The sequence below is a fragment of the Nelusetta ayraudi genome, unplaced genomic scaffold (assembly GCF_046127955.1).
Source record: "Nelusetta ayraudi isolate G7.1 ecotype Tasmania unplaced genomic scaffold, CSIRO-AGI_Nayr_v1 ptg000071l, whole genome shotgun sequence".
Classification (NCBI taxonomy): domain Eukaryota; kingdom Metazoa; phylum Chordata; class Actinopteri; order Tetraodontiformes; family Monacanthidae; genus Nelusetta; species Nelusetta ayraudi.
This window is the reverse complement of record NW_027466121.1, coordinates 1-22206: the sequence shown is the minus strand read 5'-3', so window position 1 is coordinate 22206 and position 22206 is coordinate 1. Positions and strand designations below refer to the sequence as shown.

The window sequence follows — 22206 nt, the reverse complement described above, 5'->3', positions numbered from 1 at the left end:
CAGGCCTTTTTTTTTTCTTCTCTCTTTCTCCTCTCGTTTTTCAAACCTCGCGTGCCAGATGGATCCTTTCCCTCGTCCGTTTGATTTATGGCACTTATTCATTTTTGGAAAGACCACGTTGAAAACATTTGGAAATGGAGAGGCCCATTCAAACAACTTTGATTGGAGAATTAGCTGTCTGTCTGACTGCCTGCTGAGCCCAGTAGCAACAGCTTAAGATTTTCCCATTGGTTCATTATACACCACGCCCTTGTGGCAAGGCAAGCTGTAACGTACGCAAAAATAAATAAATAAATAAATAAAACTCTAAATGTTTCCCCCAAAGTAAGGCCTTCAGTATCATTTGTAGTTTTGTTGCGTGTGAAAATCCACTGCAGAATCTGCAACAACAACATCTGCAGCAGCAGCAGCCTTCTGCAGTCGCCGCTTGATGGACGTCCTCTGATTGGTTTTTAAGGGCAGCTTGCAGCCGTCACAACTTTTTTTTCATCATGTTTTTTTTAAAAATGCCTCTTCAAAACTTCATTTTTTTTATTTATTTTTTTTTATCCCAGTGATTCACTTGCATTGCAAACCCAGTGATGCTTCGTCGACAGAACTCGATTCTGCATCTCAAAGAAACTACGACTAAATGCAGTTGCTTTTGTTTGGCGTCGTAATGTGGAATTGTAACATGTTTTTGCCACTGATGGCCAGTGTAAAATGTTTTGGTCTTTAAAGTGCAATAATGAGACCCAGGCTCAGCCAGTATGGCTTTTTTTTCACGAATTATTGTTACTCCCTTTTTTATGCGCCGTTGCATATTAGATTTGGAAAAGCCAAAGTAAAGCTCTGATATTTTGCCATGTCTGTAAATGAGCAATAACATTCGATCAAAGCTGTGAAGAAAACTAAACGCGCAAATGCCGGCGCCAGGCAGTAAAACCACACTGAAACCATGATTTCAATGAAAGAGGGGGAGAGAGAAGCGTGACTTTCTTAAAGCAACTTTAACCAGCCGCGAAAGCTTTGGATATGGAATTGCCGCATAGTTGCACGATTAGAGATTTAACCACCTGGCTTTGAAAAAAAAAATCTCTGACAATTAGTTTGGACCGCCCAACATACTTCAAAAGGTAGCGATGAATACCGAATCACTCTTTTGTGTGTCGTGAGGACATCACGCAATCGTTCAGATGTGTCAGAGTATTTACGGTTCGTTTGTTTTGGGCAAATTTTAAACGGCAGCGGGAAAAGAGACACGATGATGATCTAATGGCTCATCAGATGACGCAACAAAGGAAAACATTTTTTTTTTTTTTTAAACTTATTTAATTTCAATGCCTCACAGCAAGAAGGTCGTGGGTTCGATTCCGGGGCCCGGGCCTGGTACCTTTCTGTGTGGAGTTTGCATGTTCTCCCCGTGTCTGCGTGGGTTCTCTCCGGGTTCTCCGGCTTCCTCCCACACTCCAAAAACATGCATGTGAGGTCAATTGAACATCCTAGATTGTCCATAGGTGTGCATGCGAGTGTGAATGGTTGTCTGTGTCTATGTGGCCCTGCGATGAACCGGCGACTTGTCCAGGGTGCCGCCCTGCCTTCTCCCTAAGACAGCTGGGAGAGGCTCCAGCAGAGCCCCGTGACCCCGAATAGGAATAAGCGTGTATGGAAGATGAATGAATGAATGAATTTCAATACTTTTCTCCTGTGGAGTTTTTCAATTGGCCACATTCTTTTGCTGTTCCTGCCTTGCAACGTGGTTCACAATCTCACGTGTTCAAATGAATCAAATCGAATCAAACTGAACAAATGAAATGAATTCAAAAACGATGGACCGAGGGTAACTTGAAGAGATGAAGCGTGATCAGCTAGAGGCACCTCTTCAGCGGCGCAACTACCTGGACAGCAGCCGATAGAGTGTGCTAACGACTGCAGTAGTTCCAGCAGACTCATCACTCAGGGGCCCCAGGTGTGTTGGGTTACTCATTAAGACACCTGCAGGCAAAAAGGAATTACACACACCCAGAGGAGGACACACACGGTGCGTTCAATCAAGTCAGAAATGATTATCAAACGATTCCATTTTGTGTTAGTTGTGTCGTATGCACGTTTATTTTATTTTTTTTCTTCCACAGTGGGTCCTGCGTACGCAGGGGTTGTTGGCGAAAGTGGAAAAAAGTTGCGCAATCACAAGCGCAACAATCTGGAAGCGACGTTTATACTTTTGACAATGCAGGTGGATAGGAAAACGAGACAATTTAAATGTCGGTCACGACTTTAAGAAGCAGTGAAGAAAAACGGTTTTCCTTTCGAGTCGGAGAAACAAAGCAGTAACAGGGGAAAAGAAAATTCAGTTGTTATTAAGAACCAGCAGTGAATTGTAATTAGTTTTAAAGGTCCCATGTTAAGCAAGCATAATTACGTAATACTTGTATGTGCTATATCTGGCCTGTCAACGAACTCAGCAGTAATGAGGAAAAATCTTCTTCTTTTTTCCTTCTTATTTTCCTGCAGATGTCTTCGACTTCTACGTGAAAAAAAGGATAAATATTGACATTGTTTGCAATGTACTCCTACATTTCACAAACTGGGCACACTAAAAAGATCACGGATATCGAAAATTCCAACAAGTGTCAAACTTTGGTCACCTCTGAATTATTTTTGCTTTCATTAAATCAATCAGTGATGTGGCCTGTTCGTGTTTGAGCTGAGTGCCGTGCCAAAAAATACCGAAATTAGTGCATTTGTTTGTTTTTTCCCCCCCCCATTCCTTTCCTAACCGAGTACATGAAAAGTCAATAACAGCGAACTGAGCCGCATTGTTTGACAAAGTTAAGATTTTTTTAGTGGGGCAACTCCAACACACACAGGCCGCTGTACTTCCACTCGGCCCCCCACAAGCAGCTTTAATTAAAGCTGTGGCTTGTGAGTTGAAAGGCTATCGCTCCCCTTTTAGTTAAACGGTGGGAGTGCAGGTCTCTGATAAGAAGCTTTGAAACAGGTCCTGAGGTGACTCTCCAGCCCCCCTACCCCTACCATTCCCCCCAACCTCACCCCCCTTCATCAGGATTATTCCTCCAATATGAAAATCCAGGTAGCATGAGACAGATTAGGTAACGCTTAACATGCTAGCGTTGTGTTGGTGAGACACGGATCAATGGATTTACGCCGTTTAAGCCGCCAAGGTATATATGCTGGAACATTGTGGAAGAACGTCACAAAGAAATCTGGCATACAAACTACGTAATGAGTCGGAACGCGTGAGATCTACATTTCAGGGATTAGTGGGGATTTTAAGGGAGTTGTGTGATGAAGGGCCCGGGCAGGTATTGTTTTCTCGACAGGTGCTCGGGCCCGAGGAGGGGGAAGGGGGAAGAGTTGCACTTAACTTTGAAACGTCAGAGGAGCGGATTAAACGGCATGCCAGCGCATCTGCCGCGCTGCTATTTAAATATCCAAATTAGCACACCCCCAAACTGTCTGCTCGCGCCTCTGAATTCTACCATCATGGAAGCGCTGGAGGAGCGGCAATCTTTATGTTTCTCCATGTCTTTTGTACTCTTGAACCTTGTAGAGGACAATCAGCGATTTACAACTCTGATAAGATAAGATAAGATAAGATAAGATAAGATAAGATAAGATAAGATAAGATAGTGGGGAAATCAAATTGAATAATGAAAATGAAATGAAATAGAGAGTAATAATGATTATATATATACAAAATGACAAATTCACAAATGCAACATTATGATAGAAATAGAAAATTGACAAAAAAAAAAAAAAAAACTTGAAATGCTACAAACAGTTTTGATAGCTAGCTAGTTAGCTACATAGATACATAGATATATACAGAAGGCTAGATGTCTTTTCCGCGCTGCTGGCCAATGGAATCGAACGTCCGCACTGGCGGCCATCTTGCCACAGTCACCTCGCTCCGCCTCTCTCACTCAGAACTATGTATTCTTATTGTGCATGTTATTTTAAATAGCCCTAAATTGCTCTATTTTCACCCGAATTTCGAGCGGTTTGGTTTGTTATAAAGGTTATAAGCATAGTTATGATACTGCATACTTATTAATGATTTATAACCATAGGCTTTCATGTGAAAAGAGCAAAAACACGCACACACCCATATTTAATAAAAACGTATATGCTAAACGCTAAACTAAACAAACCAGCACTAAATCGGAACATTAATCAAACAGCTCCAACAATATCTTACAGATGAAATGTGATCCTTCGAGCTTTTGTTTGTGGACAGCGAACATTGCTGCACCCATAAGCGGCACAGAAGTTCGGCATTTTTTCAGTCACCGATTTCCTGTAGAAATCATAATGCATGATGCTTTAACAAAGCAATCCAATTTTAAATCATTTGCGAATTAAGTTAAATTATGTTGAAAAGAAAAGCTATTCTGTCTGGCCACATGTCAAATAGCTTGTTTTATTTACACCTACCAATCCTAATCCCTTTTATCACAACGACAAAAAAGACGGACTGTAATCTGAGTTTGTCACCGTTAGACTCTGAATCAAACTGGTGGGGGATGAGATATCAGCAGCTCTAGTTCATTGATCACCGTGTCTCTGCTGCATGAACTGATGAGACTGCGTTCACGCAGCAGCAATAGATGTAGGCTAAGTTGCATTAGCTTGGTTTGCAACGTTATAGGAAACGCACCCCAGCGAATAACTACAACCGACACCACAAATATTGTATGTGAACAAAATACTAGTTTCTCCTGAAATAGCTGTTGGCTTAACTTATCTTAACTTAAGAAATGAAAATCTTAGTGGTCTCAGTCGTATTAACTTGTGCAGATAGGCTGCCTTAGCACCATTATGCTTTTTTTTCTAATAAAAAGCTCCACCCTCAACATGTTCAACCATCCAGAATTATTGCTACGTTATGAACGTTTGTAAGAAAGCAAACCGTGTGCAAATCCGTCAAGTTTTCAGCGAGATCAGAGTGTTAATGCTTGTTCAGATCACTCACGTTCCCTCACATTCAATACATCAGACAGCGACTGCCTGACTGTGGAAAAATGGCGGCCAGCGCGGACGTTCGATTCTGCGCCGTGAAACATCGAGCCTTCTGTATATATCTATGGATAGATAGACACAGACACACAGACACGGGATGTGAATCAAGAATGCAGTATTTCAGTAGTAGCTACCGTGGTGTCAGTGTGGCTCAACAGGCCTGTACAGTGCAAACATGCCAGTGATATTTCAAAGAAGACAATGATCTGCTAGTTGAGTCTGTCGCGCGAGATTCCTTTTGCGTGGAACTGTGTCCATGGTCCACTGCGAATACTGGAAAAAAAAAAGTGTAGTCACAACGGTTGCAACAGTGAAATGCACCGAAAGTTTTGAGTGCCTCTTTTTTTTTTTTTTTTTTTTTATTTTAAGTTTAGAGTTTCTAATCTTTTATAGAGTGTGTTTTTAAACCTGACGTGCTTGAATTAATCCAAGACGATAATTTTTTTGACCAAAGTTCAAATCAGAGTTTGACTGAAGGCCCTGCACGTACTGTAACCTCCACAACTTCCTGCACTCAGACTCTCGCTAATGTGTCTCCCACTTTAAATCACACAGGAGGTTGCCAATACATGGGACAGTTTAATCCCAAAAAGAACAATAGCAGTATTGACAATTAATCCCGGCCCTTAATACCGTTTTTACAGTGGTGAAAGTAAAGTCTCTTTAGCTTAACCAAATGTGCGCTGCGAATGGCACTCAAGCTAACTTGCTTTTTCTTAAATACACAAAGGAATGAATGGAAACATAAATATATAAATAAATAAATAAATAAATAATTCCCTTATGTGATTTGTGAAGTTTTTATCCCCACTTATTTGTAAAACTAAACAAAAGGCGACCTAACAGAAGTGTGTGCAACATGAATTTATTTATTGTACAGTGTTAATCTTTGCTTGTTGCATATTCTGTGTTGTTTAGGTCCATATAAAAGGCTTCACTGTAATATCTGGAGGAAGATTCCCCCCCCCCCCCCCCACCTCAATAAATCTCAATATCGGCCCGCGAATTTGTCCAACATTGAAACGTTATCCCCTCTGCGTATTTGAGGTTGACACCGCTGGACTCTACGTGCTACTGAGGAGGAGACGGCGGCGCGCAGCTACGCACAGTGTACACACACCAGCGGCCAGATGAGGGAGACATACGGCTTCGGGACATGTCGGAAGTACCCCCACCATCCCCGCCCCCTCCACAAACCAGCGTTATTATTTTTTTTTTCATAAAAAGATTTCACTACCTCTGTCTATAACTGGAGAGCGGCTCGCGTGCCTCTCAGTCTGCCGACGGCGCCGAGAGCTTAATGAGGGCTTCTTTTTTTTTTCTGATTGAGAGCAGCCGGATCCGGGTCCGAACACACTCGGCGTCGGTGCGTCAGTTAGCCAGTCAGTCATCCAGCAGTCAGTCAGTCAGTCAGTCAGTCATTAGTCCTCCACATCACTCCGCTCTCAACTCCAGCTGTCACCGCTCCGCACCCCGCCAGGTAAGGACGAGCCAGCGAACAGACAGACTAACAAACGCAACTAAAGAAAATGGGACGAATATTTCGAACATTCCGCTCCGGTGCTTCGAAGTTTGAAGTTGTTTCGCGGCGAGTCGGATTGTGATGGATGCGCGTCTCACGGTTGCAACTGTTGGATTTTTTTTTTCTCTGTCTTTTTTTTTTTTTTTTTTTTGCGGGGGGTTTAACGGCGTTAAACGGTGGCGGTGCTGAAAAAAAATATAATAAAGAGGGTAAAAAAAAAAAAAAAAAAAAAAAAACCAAACCAAAGCAAGAAAGTGACGTCGATGGTGAATATGCGGTTTGGCGATCGATTGCATGCGTAAAAAGTCAAAAGTCTTTGGATTATCAAAAGAAAATAGGGGATAGGCGTCCGTGTGTGTGTGTGTGTGTGTGTGTGTGTGTGTGTGTGTGTACTGTATGTGTTTGCGGCACGTTGTTTGTCACGGCGCGCGCACGGCGGACCGTGGGACGTGAGCGATGCTTTTCGGCTGCGGCGCGTGTCACGCCACATTAGAGTGAACTGGCGTCTAATTGTCGCGCAGCTGTGCAGGAAATACAGTTTAAAGTTGAGGTGTGTGTGTGTGTGTGTGTGTGTGTGTGTGTGTGTGTGTGTGTGTGTGTGTGTGTGTGTGCGCGCGCGCGCGCGCGCTCTCTCTCTCTCTCTCTCTCGTGCTCGTGTGTCTGTCTGTGGCGAGAAGGATGGATGGAAGGTGTCTGCCTGTCTCTCTGTCTGTCTGTCTGTCGGTGCAAGCCAGCGCGTGCCTGATGTTGGTAATCGATCTTTATCGCACCGATGCCAACACAGCCGCCCTGCAGCTGCAGACGTGCTTTTCCACAGAAGCAAGCTCCCAATCAGAAAAAAAAGTTGAGACGTTTTCCTGGCCGTGCATCCCAGATGCCGCTCACCTTCTCGTGGTCTGCCTGCGTGTTTAATGTCACCTGTGCAGACTGGCACATTGCAGCCGCGTTCGAAAAGCCACCCTCGCCCTCTGACAGCCAGCCCCCCCCCTGCCACCCACCACCACCTCCCACCACCCCTTCCTCCCCCCTCCCTCCTGTTTCCAAATGCTCTCCTTTGAAGCGATGATGCCCCATCTGTCATATGTGAGCAAAGAGAGAGAGACCGCGGCTCCGCTCTTCTCAATTACTGGATTCTCCCCCCCGTGCCAGCTCCGGTGGGACAGGAGGAGGAGCAGGTGGGTGGCAGTCAGTGTGATCAATCAACATGAAATATTCAGCTTTGAATATACACATCATTTACTGCCGCTGCCCTTCCCCTGCGTCGAAATAACCCCCCCCCCCCCGGAAAGGAAAGGAAAGGAAAGGAAGGGGTGAAAGAAAAAACGCCTTTGTCTTTATCTTTTTAGCCAGTGGCAAACAAATGTCGGGTGAGGGGACGGGAGGCAGGTACGATCCGGTCTTCCTGCCAGTTGAGGAGGTGTATTAAAAAAAAAGCGTGGCAACCGCGACTTGGTTGGGGGGGGGGGCACCGAGGGATGGAGGAGAGGGAGGGAGAGTGGATGAAACTGTATTAAGTGTAGCGCCGCAGCCGTTTTCTCATTATGCTGCAGTAAATTCGCACAGCTTACATGACAAAGCTCCGCTTGGCAACTTTCTCCACCCCCCCCCCCCCGTGCCCCCCCCACCCTGCCACCCCCTGCCCCCACCCCCCCTGCCTCCGCGTAGAGGCACTTGTTTGAACACTGGGCACATGATTTGAATATCTGTAATCCACGCTGAAATCAACAGGCCAGATGAACTTTTTGGCAGCCTCTCACTCGACACATTGAGCGGGATCTCAACCCCCCTCCCCCACCCCCCACCTCCACCCCCAACCCCTCCCGTCGGAAAAAAAGAGCCTTGAGCTAACCTAGACTTTGGCTTAAAGGGGGCTTACTTGAAAGGGGAAAAAAAGGCGGGGGGGTGGTGGAGAAAAATTGAGGAAAAAAGTTATTTGCTTTGTCGTCCCCGTGCCGAGAGCACAAAAATCCCACAACTTCTCAAATCCCTCCCAGAGAAGGAGGGAAAGAGAAGACAGAAAAACCAAAAAAAAAACGGAACGTTTCCCAATCGTTCGAACTCTTTAGGAAAGTTTTCATCTCCGGAGCGTCTGCCTCGCGATAATAATATCTCTGTGATGTCGCCTGGTGAAATTTGCCCAAGCGCCATGGCCTTAAGTATTTGAGCTATGAGGCAACGCGGTGAAAAAGCAAAGCCCCCCCACCCCCCACCCCCACCCCCCGTTGTACGAGAACACAACAGTGAATAATTAATAACCTTGCTCCCAATTCCAGGAAAACAATAGCATATTGTCGGAACGCCGCGCTAATTTAACTAGGAGGGGGGGGGGAGAAGAAAAACAGTCGGCAACTTCCACAAAAAAATGTGGAACGCCGCGTCGCCGTCGTCGCTGTAGAGCAGGCGCCGGCAAACCGTGGCCCGGGGGCCACATGCCATGATTGAGCTTTTCAATCCGGCCCGTCAAACTTGAAAGAAATGATATTAATAGTAAGTAAGTCATAAAATATCTGCATTTTTGTCCATTTTTTCAGTGTTTCAAGAGTCATTTCAATAAAGAGCGAAATACCGTGGGTTTCCTACACATCCAATGATGCATATTTCCCCCCTCTGAGGTGGTTCATCAAAACACTGCATCGCTCCGCCCCCCCTCTGTCACATTTCAGAACCCACTGGTGGTCCATCAGTCAAAAAGTTTGCCCACTGCTGCTGTAGAGCGTTGACCCATGGTCTTCTTCTTCTTCTTCTTCTTCTTCCTCTTCTTCTTCTTCTCCTCCTTCTCGTGCGACCCTGTCGCGGCACGAGCGCCTTGCCCATGCACACGTTGGCGGCGTTCTCGATATTGTAGCGCAATGTTGTTTGCCTTCGAGATTAATCAGAAGCCATTAAACGCCCCTCCCTCTCCCCCACCCTCCTCTACCTCACCTGCCGCCTCGACACGCCGGCGGAAGTGCGCTCGCAAAAAAAGGGAAGGAAGCCATTTTCCGGCGGGCTCCTCTCTTTGGCTGTCAGCTCCCATTAGGGGCGGGAGGTGTCATATCTCGCGTGTAGCCGAGTGCAGATGGCGGAGTGGATGGGGGTGTGTGTGTGTGTGTGTGTGTGTGGGTGGGGGGGGGTGGTGGTGGTGGGGGAGACGGCTCGCTGCCGATTTAAACAATGATTAATGAACAGAGATGGAAAACAAATTACGTCGGACGATCGGAGGCAGGGAATTGTTTTTATGAAAATGTTAATTGTGTCTGCCAGGCTGAGGCTGATACCGGGGAGGGGGGAGGGGGGGAGGGGGCGGAGCCAGGCCCAGGCGGCCAAAAAATGAAAGAAAAAAATGGCGGAGCTGCTGATTGGACGTCTACCGCTCCCCCGGCTCCGGTTATTGGCCCGGCCTTCAGCGCCGCCTTCAGCGCCGGGACCGCGGACGTGCCGTAAAACTTCCCAGGTTCGGCCCTCATTTATTTATTTATTTATTTATTTATTTATTTATTTTACACACCCGGCGTAACCCCCCCAGGACGAATTTGTCGCCCACCTCCCGCACCAATTAGCATTATCTCTAATAATAAGTGGTTGTAAGTGACGAGGAGAAGGCGGCCCCCATCCTAGTTGTAATTATTGCCAGGCGGGTGCAGCTGCACTACTTAGGGGAGATGATGATAATTATTTTTCCTTTTTTTTTTTTTTTTTTTTTTCCCCTCATTCATCGCCGGTTGATTATTTAAGAGCATCGCGCGCTCATCAGAGTAATCAGGAGAGAGTGATTAGCGGGGGGTGGGAGGGTATAAAAAAAAAAATCCGCGAGGCTAACAGCTGCCACGTTAAAACACTTGCCTCCGGTTGCCAACGGCGGCGCCGAGTCGGAGCACCTTGGACAGGACGGTGGGGGCGGGGAGGGAGGGCGAGGAGGGTGAAGGAACCACTTGACCTTCGGCGGCCCGGGGTCACACGTACCGTTGCGTTTGGAAGTCAGCTCCTCCGAGGTCAATCTCCAGCGATGAAGAACGATGAAAACTGATTTTGAGGAAGGACTCTGGGTTCGATACGGTGGCGTCCGCGGACGAGTGGCAAACAGCGAGAGTCACTTGGCGGCAGTGGCGGGCCGTGCAATTCACGCGTTGGCCATCGGCGACGGCATATTTAGAATTATCGACAGACCCCGTAATGTCCTCAATATGGCATGAAGGTTTGAGAATCGGCCTGACACATTACATCACCTTCATATAGGTCGACCTGGACGAGCAAAAATGAGTTCCCGCAGCGTTTAAATCACGACTAAGACTAAATTAAGACTAAAATTCCTCAACAAAGTTTTAAGAAGTCCACCAAAACTACACTCCGAGAGCCCAACTTGTCTGATGACCTGTGCATTGTCACCCATTCGTATGAGAGACCGCCGATGACGGAAATGAAACCAACAATTGAACTATTGAAATTATGAAACAATTTGAACGCATTGACGGCCTGCCACCGGCCTGTGACCTTGCGTGACCCCCCCTGAGTCTACCTCCCTATTTGGTTATCAAAGGTGATGAATGGGTAAAGGTCCTGCTGAATGGGAACAACCAGTGGTGTGGTTACGGTCAGCATTGCGTATAGCCACTTCTCAACGTTGCTCTAAAGGTCCAGTGTGTAAAATATTTGAGGAAGGCCAATATTTAAAGAAGAGGTGCAAGATGGCAGCTAACTAGGAGCGTGACCTTTGCTCTGTGCACATTCTTATGTATATGAGAACCTTTCTACAGGTAGGGAAAAACAAAATTACTTTTATTATACTGCGAGTATGCACTTTTATTAATGTATTTATGGGCAGTATGTTAAGACTTTCCTCACATAAAACTCATAAATCAAGCCAGATTTTACGCACTGGACCTTTAATAAAGATCTTGAAAGGGCGTTCGCACTTCTCCAGGGACCGCTCCGCCTCTGGCGGACGACCCCAGCCGACGGAGCTGCAAACGGGGGCCAACTCCGCCGCACCGGCCCTTCCACAGTGGCGGCGGCGAGGGCTAATTCTCTTAGCCCAGATGTTGCAGGGAGCGCAGTCCTGGGATCCCACTGGGTTGATGAGCTCAATCAGTGAAATGATGAAAAGATGATTTTGTCCCTGTAATTACAGTGTGTAAACTACTTAGCTAGGATTGCAAAGGAAGTCATTTTCTAATTATGCCGGTACCCCCGTTGTCTAATGGTGGATGTTTTGTTGTTTTAGAGAGGAGCGCCGTCGAGAGAGAGAGGAAGCGAGAGAGAGAGAGAGAGAGAGAGAGAGAGAGAGAGGGAGGGATATGGGAGGAAGAATTGCACTGTGAGTGTGTGTGTGTGTGTGTGAAAGAGAGTGAGGGAGAGGGAGATAGAGGGATAGATAAAGAGGGGAAAGTGGGAGGAGGGGGTTCATGAGCGGCCTGCGCTCTGCTGCTGCTGCTGCTGCTGCTGCTGCTGTGGCTGTAGGGGAGGAAAAAAGAGCATCATAAGTGCAAGATGGCTGCCAAATGAGAGTTCATTGAATTATCAGCCCAGTTAATGTGCCTTGGATTATGCTCTTTGTTTGTCAGTTTTTTTCCACCCCTCTCCTGTAGATACCATAGCTTAATGAGATACTGTAAGTGGCATTAGCAGACCCCTGCTGCGATTTTGTGATGACTCGTTTAACGACTTTTGTTTTTAGTGCCTCCGAGTGCTTCTGCTACCCATCCACAAACTCTTTGTTTCTCTCTCCTTCTTTTTTTCTTCATTGTGTTATGATTTTTGCCACGGCTTTCCTGGGTTTTTTTTTGTCTTCAAGACGGATGGCACAAAGCAGCCAAAATCTCTCTTCCAGTGCCGGGGCTGCTATCCTCCTTGCGCTGCCTGTGTAGTGTCCGATCGGTCAACCACTTCGATCCATTTGCCGTATTCCTGTTCTACCATTTGACCTCGTAGTGCACGTTTGTGTATCGTGACTGGGGCATCCGTTTCCTTGAGAAAAGGGGCATCCCGAGAATGACCTCGAGGGTTAAAGTTAACGCCCCAGTGATTGTCACATCCCCAAGGATTCGAAATTTGCCCTCTGCATTTGACCCATCACCCCCTGAGGGAGCTGTGGGCAGCAGCGGTGCAACTCTAACCCTCACCAAAGCACTGCGAGATGGTAGCCAACTGACCTATGTGCTCCAGAAGTTGCAACTGTGAAGTTGGAGTCGTCCACCCTGACACCTCCCTCAAGGCAACCCTGGGCGCCTGATCGATGCTAGGCTTCTTTTGTGATAGCCGCACTTCTTTACAATCAAGTCGGTGTCGATGAAGACTCCTTCATCATGCACACATCACTGCTGCCCGACAAACCCACACGATTCTGGTGGTGGTGGGGAAGGGTGGTTTAAAGTCTCGGGGAAAATAAACCATGCTAGCGTGCTAGCGGCTCGTCAAGCTCGTTTCGTTATTGTCTCATTGGTGTCTGCTATGAAACAGCTTCACTTTTGCTGGACTTATTAAGACTTTGTTGACTGAACGTCTTAAAGTTGCCATTTATTTTTTTTGTTAGTTTTGACAATATTGATGGTATTGTGAGGTGTAACAGTTTAGGTAAGAGCAAGTACAGTGTCACTGAAGGCCTAAATCGGTAAAGGTCCTGCTGAACGGGCACAACCAGTGGTGTAGTGCAGGGTATATGCGGGTATACCCGCTCACTTTTCAGTCAGCATTGCGTATACCCGCTTCTCAATGCTGCCTTAAAAGTCTAGCGTGTGAAATGTTTGAGGCCTGACTGAATCCACAAAAAAAAAAAAAAAAAAAATGGCTAAACTATGTTAGCGCGTGATAGCTGCTCTTCAAGAGTGCGAAGCTGGCCGCCGTCCCCGCAGGGCCCCGAGCGACCATCTGATGCCGCCTCTCGCACCGTGCGGATCGGCTTCTCATGTGCGCGGCGGCGCACACCCTTCCCCCCCACCCCCCGTCCGCGCCGCGCGCTGTTCAACACGCCGCGTCCGCGCGCCAGAAGCGCTGTTTGTGTCCAGGAAGAACAGGTGGTCTGTGCAAACAAGAGCAACTGTTTACACATTAGTGATTTTAAATACATTCTATATTATGCACGTGCACGTGCATCTGAGCGTGCGCCCGTGGGGGAGTGTGTGTGTGTGTGTGTGTGTGTGTGTGGGGGGGGGGGGGGCGTCGCTGCGTGCGCGCCATGAGAATGAGCCGCGCGCAGACGGCGCCTGTGTTTCCTTGCGCTCCGCGGGGCCATTGAACGCATCGGAAGGAGCTTGTGAATGCAGAGTTTAAAAATTTCATTCTCACACACACGCACGCACGCGCGCACACACGCACACACACAGAAGCTGCGGCGAGGTGATAATTACACTGTTTCCTGCACAACGCTCTCTCGCGCGCTCTCTCTCTCACTCACTCTCTCTCTCTCTCTCTCTCTCTCGCTCGCTCGCTCTCGCGCGCGCGCAGCCACTGTCCCGTCTCTTTCCCTCTGCATATAAATGTGATTTGTGTCATGTGAAAGAGTCATGCGAGGTTTTCATGCCAGCCGAGTTTTAAACCTGCTGGTTACAATCTGAATTACACGTTAATACACCCCCGTGGCCTTTAGCACTTTGTCCCAGGTACTTGCGTTTTAATGCCGCCAGTAGTGCGCGAGCGAAAAAGAAAGGAGGGGATGTGGGGGGGGGGGGGGGGGTCGGAGTCGCTGGAACTTTAGACTCCCATCCACCCAGAATCCAGCGACTCCCAAACAACCCTGGCCTTCCCGCACGCACGCACGCACGCACGCACGCACATGCGCCCCAGATTTATTTTTCGCGGGGGGAGTGGGGGGGGAACACAAGCCAGATTTCTTTTTTTTTTCTTTTTTTTTTTGATCGCTTTAAAACAGGAGTGGCGTGGATTTACTGCGTCCACAACAAATGTGTATGTACTCCCTTTATGAGTTCCTTCGCTATTACTCACAAGGAGCCGGTTTGTCAGTGCTGTGTGTGCTCTTTCTGTGCACACACCACTCCCGCAGTAATGAATGGCGCTGGTTAGACTATTCTGTCTCCGTCAGGCTTTTTTTTTTTTTTTTTTTTAAACGGATTGAAGGGGGTTGGGGTGGGGGTGGGGTGGTGGTGGTGGTGGTGGTGGGGGGGGCGTGTGGGGGGGGCGGCTACAGAGAAGCTCCTATAGGGTTTCATTAATCGGCTTGTCAGAAAGTATACGGATGCTATCTTCTGGTGGAGGTCAGGGTGGGCAGCTGTGTTGCCACCGGCCTCCTCCTCACACCGTCTCCTCTCAGCTCGCAGGGGCGGCTGGGTGGGCGACGTCAAACACAAGGGGCACAATGTGTGGCAACGGGGCTTTGGCTGCGCCGCCCATAATCCCGCTCTGTGGGCGATGAATAAAACTGTTGTTATCTGCGAGCAAAGTGGGGGTCGGCGAGGCAGGGAATGCCAGGAATTTTGACAGTGCCGAACTCCTGTGATGATTTTTTTTTTGTGTGCGTGTGTGTGTGTGTGTTGAGAGAGAGGAGGCCCGACGATACGCGAAGAGACGCGGGGGGGGCGCGTGCGTCACGCCCGAGTCACTAACGCGCGCGAGGCGTCCATGCGTCTCATTAAATAACGCACTAATGTCTGCGCTGAATGGGCCGAGTTGTCGCCCCCGTGTGCCGCGCATGCAAATGCGGTCCTGCCGGGTCATGGCGGGAGGACGTCAGGGCGGAGACGCTCTCCCCGCAGTTTGAACTCGTGATCCCCTTGCCCGCAGGCCGAGCGTCTCAGCTTCAACTCCTCTTCATTCCCCCCAAACGCAACGTTAGACTTCTGAATATTCACAGCGAGCGCCGCAAACAAAGGGGAACCCGTGTTGTGCGACGCGTGCGGTGTCAAAGATCAGCCGTGGCTATCAACCGGTGCTAAATGATAACAATAACTCACCTTTGATTATTTCCATCCTATCTGCCGAGAAATATTCCGTGCAGCATTTCGTTTGCTTTCGACCTTCCTCAACCCTCCTCCTTTTTTTCGGATTTGGCTCTGAAAACTCAATGAATTCTTCGACTTCGCTAAAGTCGGATATTACCGGAGCTGGAATCACCCGGAACGCAGAGCTCCCGCGGCTGCTTTAATGGCGTTTGTGCCACTTTTTTTTCCCCTCCCTCCCCTCCCTCCTGCTTTATTGCCTGCTCTGAATCACACCTGCTCCTGGTTCGCCGTGCGCCCGGCCACACCTAGGAGACGCCGGCGTGACAAGATGCTTAATAACAATCAGGCTCCTCGTCTCAATCGGCGCCAGAAGAGCCTAATCCGCCCTGACAGACAAAACGCGTCTCTTGGCCCCGGCTCCCCCCCCGCCCCCCCCCTCCCAACAACCAACTCCCCTGTTCCCCACACGCGAACACACGCACGCGTGCACGCGCGCACGGTGAAAGCTCAAAGCCTCCTCGCTACGTTTTAGTCAATCAGACGGCCGGCACTTTAGCAGGTATGAAGTGCGTCTAGTGTATGCAAATACCGCCCGTTCACTTTTCAACCCCCGTCAGATGTGATTAGAAGCGGCTCGCTAGCCTCGCATCGATCAGCGCTCGCAGCAGACGCGGCGCTCACAACAAGTCCAATCTTAATCTCTGTGTTTCTGTGCGCGCCTCCCCCCCCCACCCCCCCGCGGCGCGTTTTTTGGGGTTTTTAGCAAAAGGCAGCAGGAGCAGCAGCAGCAGGTGGCTACGCGACGGAAGATTTGTTTTGTTCTATTTTCTAGTGTCTTGACTTTGCATAAGGTTCTGTTTGGGGGTGGATTTACGCCTTTATCGCCGCGGTTCAATCGTGCCGCTAGCTACGGCCTCGCGTGACAGCCGGGCAGGTGAGCCACAGTTTATACAGTGGCTGCGCCATATTTACGATTCTGTGGTTTGGCAGTGTTTCCCAAAAAACAAAGAGAGACAACTGTGGCTGTAAAACAGCGTCGATACCTTCACGGCTGCTGAGAAATGAAATGAAAAAAAAAAAAAAAAAAAAAATCTCTCTCTAAGTGCGTCTTACTTCTACACGACTGCTCAGAGACGCTAGCTTATGAAATGCGAAGCTGCTCTGCTACACGATCAGTATTCACTTTTATGTCTGTCAGATATGGTTAGATCACCGCCAGATGGTTACATTGATTCCTCCTCGTGGCGGCCCTCGCGCTAGCCGTAGCTGCTGGGTGCGTGCGCACGTGTGTTTTTTTTTTTTTGTGTACATCGTTTTCATGAGTGACTGAGGTTTTCTCGGCCCAGGATGATGTAAGCCTGTGTTAATTCAGCGCGGACACTGCCGTCTTTGTTCTCTGCCCTTTGGTGCTGCACCGGAGCTGCGCCGGCCTCGCTTATGTGACCTCTGCCATTGTTGGTGCGTTGTGAATTTGAACCTTTGTGTTGTTTTCTTTTTTTTTTTTTTTTTTACAGTCGGATAAAAAAAAAAAAGGAGGCTGAGCCAGGGAGAGGTCTGACTCCTTTTTTTTTCGTTTTTAGCACCACATTTCTCTCTGTAAGCCCTTTTTTGCATCATCGAAGTTGTTTATTTTTCCTCCGTGCTCCCGTGACATAATTAAGCTTGTGGAGGTTTTACTAAAAAATGCAAAACAAAACTAAAAAAAAAAACCCAAAAAGTTGCTGATGGAGCTCGATTCTTTGAGAAGCTCAAGTCGAAGGCGCTTCTTTGATGTTTGCCGCCCTCTTCGTTTGTTTTTTGTTTTTTTTCCCCCCCGTCGGTGTGAAAATGATATTAAGACAAAAGATGTTCGCCGAACCCCCTTTTGAGTAAAGATGAGATATTTGTTTGAGGAAGCCTTTGAGGTTAGACTTAATCAGCACTTCTGCGGCCGCCGACAGTAATCTGAAACCACACAAGTACTGAGCACAGGATGAAGAGAGCTGGAACCTGCTTTGCTCTATTTCCTGACCTATTTGTTGTTGTTGTTGCACCCGTGGTGGTGCTCTGAAGACGCTGCAAAAAAAAAAATCACACGTGTGTATTGACACCTCCACCGAACCGCTGTGTGTGTGTGTGTGTGTGTGTGTGTGTGTGTGTGTGTGTTCACTCTTGCAGCAAACCTGCCGCTCATTTCGACAGAATTTATAGGCATTTGTTTTTCCTTTTTTTTTTCTCTCTCTTTAGGTTTTGCCGCTCCGCGACGAGGCGCGTTTGATGTGAACAGCATGAATCCACATCCTGTTGCAGTTGAGTAAAGCGCACATCCGCGAGTACGCAGCTCCCACCGACAGCCCTCGGACTGTCCTGCAGCCGTGGCCAGCGCAACCCTAACCCTGTAACGTCAGCCAGCCCCTTAAAAGAAGAAGAAGGAGAAGAAGGAGGAGGAGGAAGAGGAGGAGGAGAAGAGGAGTCTGCCTCATTACCCTGTCCAGCCACCCAGTCAGGAGCCAGATGGCGCTTCTGGCCAATCAAATCCTGGACGCCAGGATCCTCGGCAGCATGAACGGCCGGGCCGAGCTCTCCCAGTTCCTGCGCGCCACCAACCCGGCCGCCGCCGCCCCGCTGGCCAACCCGGGCCAGGAGGACGGCCGCAAGAACCGGAAGTACCCGTGCCCGCTGTGCGGGAAGCGCTTCCGCTTCAACAGCATCCTCTCGCTGCACATGCGCACGCACACGGGCGAGAAGCCCTTCAAGTGCCCCTACTGCGACCACCGGGCGGCGCAGAAGGGCAACCTGAAGATCCACCTGCGCACCCACAAGCAGGGCGTCCTGGGCAAAGGGCGCGGGCGGCTCCGGGAGGAGAACCGGCTGCTGCACGAGCTGGAGGAGCGGGCCATCCTGCGGGACCGGCAGAGCAGGACGCAGCAGCAGCAGCTGCAGCCGCAGCAGCCGCCATCCTTCTTCCTGGAGAGCCGCCCGCACCCGGACGAGCCGGCCCAGCCGCAGGCTCCCGCCGGCTTCCGCTGCTCCTTCTGCAAGGGCAAGTTCCGCAAGCGGCAGGAGCTGGAGCGCCACATCCGCATCCTGCACAAGCCCTACAAGTGCACGCTGTGCGAGTTCGCCGCCTCGCAGGAGGAGGAGCTCATCGGCCACGTGGAGACGGCGCACATCGCCGCCGAGTCCGGCTCGTCACACAAGCCCGGCCCGGTCGGGGCGCTCGGCGGGGACAAGCGGAAGCCCGCGGGCGAGTTCCCGTGCGAGGTGTGCGGCCAGACCTTCAGCCAGGCCTGGTTCCTCAAGGGCCACATGAGGAAGCACAAGGACTCGTTCGAGCACCTCTGCCAGATCTGCGGCCGCCGCTTCAAGGAGCCCTGGTTCCTCAAGAACCACATGAAGGTGCACCTCAACAAGCTGGCCGCCAAGCAGCACGAGCACCAGGGCGGCGGCTACCCGCAGTTCGCCTCGCGCGGCCACGGCCCGGCGGCCGGCGACCCCAAGCTGCTGCGGGAGGCGCTGGGGAGGATGTTCCCCCCCGGCGGGGACGCCGACGCCTCCTCGCTGCTGGGCCTGGGTCCCCTCCACCCGTCCCTGGGCTCCACCGGCGTGGACTACCTGCACAAGGTGCTGTCCAGCAGGGGGAGCTACCCCACCTGGCAGGTCGTGTTCCCCGCCAAGGACCAGAGGAAACCGGAGCCGGAGAGCGGTGGCGGCGGCGGCGGCAGCAGGCCAGGCAGCCCGGCCAGCGTCAGCCTTCACGGGCCGCAGGAGATGATGAGCGACGTGAGCGGGAACTGTGCCTTCGACCCCCGACCCCAGTCGGCTTCTCCAGCCACAGGTGATTTTCAGGAACGCAGCATGTTGTGTCTGGACGAGTGAGGAAGCTGTGTGTGTGTGTGTGTGTGTGTGTGTGTGTGTGTGTGTGTGTGTGTGTGTGTGTGCGTGCGTCTCTGGAGGAAACCTCCTCGGCCAGACATCACTTTGAGTGGCAGCCAGGCTAGCACCTTTAATTCCCGGCCTCCTCTTTGTGTCTGTCTGTGTGTTGTGCGTTGTTGAAGCAAAGGGAGGAGAAACACGGAGACACTTGCGACATGCAACAAAGTCGGTCCACACGCTGCTCTACGCACAATTCTTCATCTTGAAATGACTTCTTTTGCTTTACAGGGAAGTAATGAATTCATTTCCAAATGAGAGAGAGAATGAGATTTAATCTGACTCCTGCCGAAAAGAATAAAACGCCGAAACCAGGACAACATATTTCTACAGTCATTCTACAGTCAAAATAGAAGCAACATTTCGTAAAATTTCGACAAAGCACAATTGCAGTGTGCAGGTGTTTCCATTGAACGGTGTGAAGCTGTAACTTTCGAAAAATCTCGTAAAATATCAGACTTTGAGGAGGTTACGGAGCTACGAAACATTTCGCGTTTCGGAGATTTTTTTCACATCAAAGTGAACTGGTCACGTGACCCCTCACGTCACGTCCGCTGACGCGTAAATGCGGAAAAAGTGTTTCCATGACACTTTTGCGACGCACCTCGATACGTCTGGAAAACCGCCTCACGAGAGCGTAAAAACCTTTCGGCGATATTTGAGCGTTTTTTTTTTTTGACATTTAGGTGTTTTCCATTAGCAGTTTTTATTGCGATTTTTTTTTGTTTTTTTTCTCGCAATTCCAGGGGTCGATGGAAACGCAGCTAGCGACGGCCTTTTCTCTGCCCGCGCGTCCACCTGTGACGAGCGGGCAGAGAAAAGGTCGGCCTCCCCACTACAGACATTTACAGTCTGACATACGGACTTTTGTCTTCCCCTTTAAAGATAACGGCGTCATGTCGAAATGTGTGTGTGTGTGTGGGGGGGGGGGGGGTAATTAGTAGCCTCTATTTTTTATCCGTCACTTCCCCACCCCTTTGCCTTCGGCGGGGAGGGAGGCGGGGGGAGGGTGTGTAGGGGGTGGGGGGGGGCACAAGATGTTAATGCACGCCATCTGGTGCTTTTAATGATTTGATATATACCACCCAGTGATTTTTATGATTTGATCTACCACCTGGTATTCTTTTTATTGACAGTCCTCCGTCTCCACCTGGTGATGGGGACGATTCGCCTCGCTGGGCAAATGCCTTCCTCGTCGCGGCGTCCCGCTAACACGCCGTCCCGAGCCGGGCCGAGAGAGAAGCGGCGCGGCGGCCCTCTCCTTCCGCCGAGGGAGATAAATCCAAACTCATGCTCGCGGATTACGAGGCCGCCGTGTCCTCTCGAGTTGCTCTGCGGCGCCGAATTCTGACGCGCTCGTCTCGCCGAGCGGGGTTTTTTTTTTTTTTTTTTTTTTTTTCTCTTCGCTCGTTTCTTTCTTTGGACGGCGGCATCCCTCTTAATCGTTGGCCGCCTCGTCGAGATAAATGGATCAGGTCTAAATCTCATTAGATGTTTTTGTTTCCCGCATTGTGCGGCGCACACTGCTATCTGTGTATTTACATGTAAATGCCCCGCCGGCTCCCGGGCCCTCAAATCCCGCTCGGGTTGCTCTTTTAAGGAACATATTTGAGCTCCATTGTTTGTTTGTTTTTCCTCGCAACTTTCACCCCTCTCCTCCGCTATCGCCGGCGCCACGCGGGCCCGTCACTTCCAGAAGCAACGTTTCCGATCGGCGGGGCGAACCGAGGATTTGAGCGCGGCGCGCGAGCAGCTCGTGGGGGGGGTGCGGGGGCGGGGGGGCGGCGGCACATTCGGTATCAGACTCTAATTTCAGTCAATATTAAGCATGGAAACTAATTCATTGTAAAGGTCAGGCGTCATTGCTTTAGTCAATGATGGATCCGGCAGGCTCTGTCTCCCCCCTTCCCCCGCCCCCCGTCTCTCCTCCTCCTCCTCCTCCTCCTCCTCCTCTCTGTTCTTAGCCGTGTGTAATGGTAGACTCACTCTGGGGGCTTAGCACCGCATTGTTTAGCGCTGACAATATATCCCAGAGACCTCTGCAGCTGCTCCCCGCGCTCACAATGACAGATTAATTAACACAATCACACGCTGCTGGCCCTGGCTCAACACGCAGGTCTGCTGCGGGACAGATAGGTAAATCCTACACATATGGAGAACACGCACCACTTGATGAGGGTTTAATAACAGGGATAAGTTTTTTCGGAGGTTGCGGCGGTGGCGGTGGCGGCGGCGGCGGTGGGGGAGGACGCTGTAACTGATCAAGTCAAGTCTGTCTCGACGGCTGGACGGCAGAAGGAGGGAGAGAGGGAGAGAGAGAGAGAGGGCGAGGGAGGGGGGGAGGGAGGGGGAGAGAGGGAGAGCGTTTTCTAATTCAGGAGAGCGGAGATGCTGAGGAAGAATTACCACTGCCAGATGTTCAGCTTGAGGAACATTGATTAGTCCAGAATTACAGGCTGCATTATTCATAGTCAGCCTATGGTGGTCATGAAGTTATTGATGTTCTCAATATGGATAGCAAATATAGTACAGTCACGGCTGTCGGGGTGAGGGACGGCCTCTTTGTTTGATACGAGCAGCGCGCCGCTGGATTTTGGACGTATATTTAATATCATTTTTTATTTTTTATTTTTTCTTTTTCAACGTCTAAAATTAGATAGCATCGCGCCGTAAGAGACGCGAGCCGCGCGCTCCGCGTGACTTTTATTCCTCAATGCGTCATCATCATTAAGGAGAGATTTGCAAAAAAAAAAAAAAAAAAAATGCGCTTTGACTTTAATAATGACGGCCGACGAGAGACGGACGGGGGGGGAAGAAAAAAAGGGTGACGCTTCTTCAGAAAATGATAAACTAATGAAGGGCACATGCTGGAGACCTCTG

The 22206-nt window shown here is 49.7% G+C and overlaps 1 protein-coding gene across 1 annotated transcript; it reads left to right on the top strand.

The window, feature by feature from the left end:
• Positions 1-6290: 6290 nt before the first annotated feature.
• LOC142899329 (zinc finger protein 536-like) lies at positions 6291-19272 on the top strand. Its single transcript, XM_076042871.1, has 2 exons — positions 6291-6502; positions 17641-19272. Exon 2 carries the CDS (start codon positions 17908-17910, stop codon positions 19270-19272), a length of 1365 nt encoding a protein of 454 aa, XP_075898986.1. The 5' UTR covers positions 6291-6502; positions 17641-17907.
• Positions 19273-22206: the final 2934 nt, after the last annotated feature.

Bases quoted from the DNA above. Each gene is read 5' to 3' on its own strand.
- LOC142899329 (XM_076042871.1), top strand. From the start codon at position 17,908: ATGGCGCTTCTGGCCAATCAAATCCTGGACGCCAGGATCCTCGGCAGC.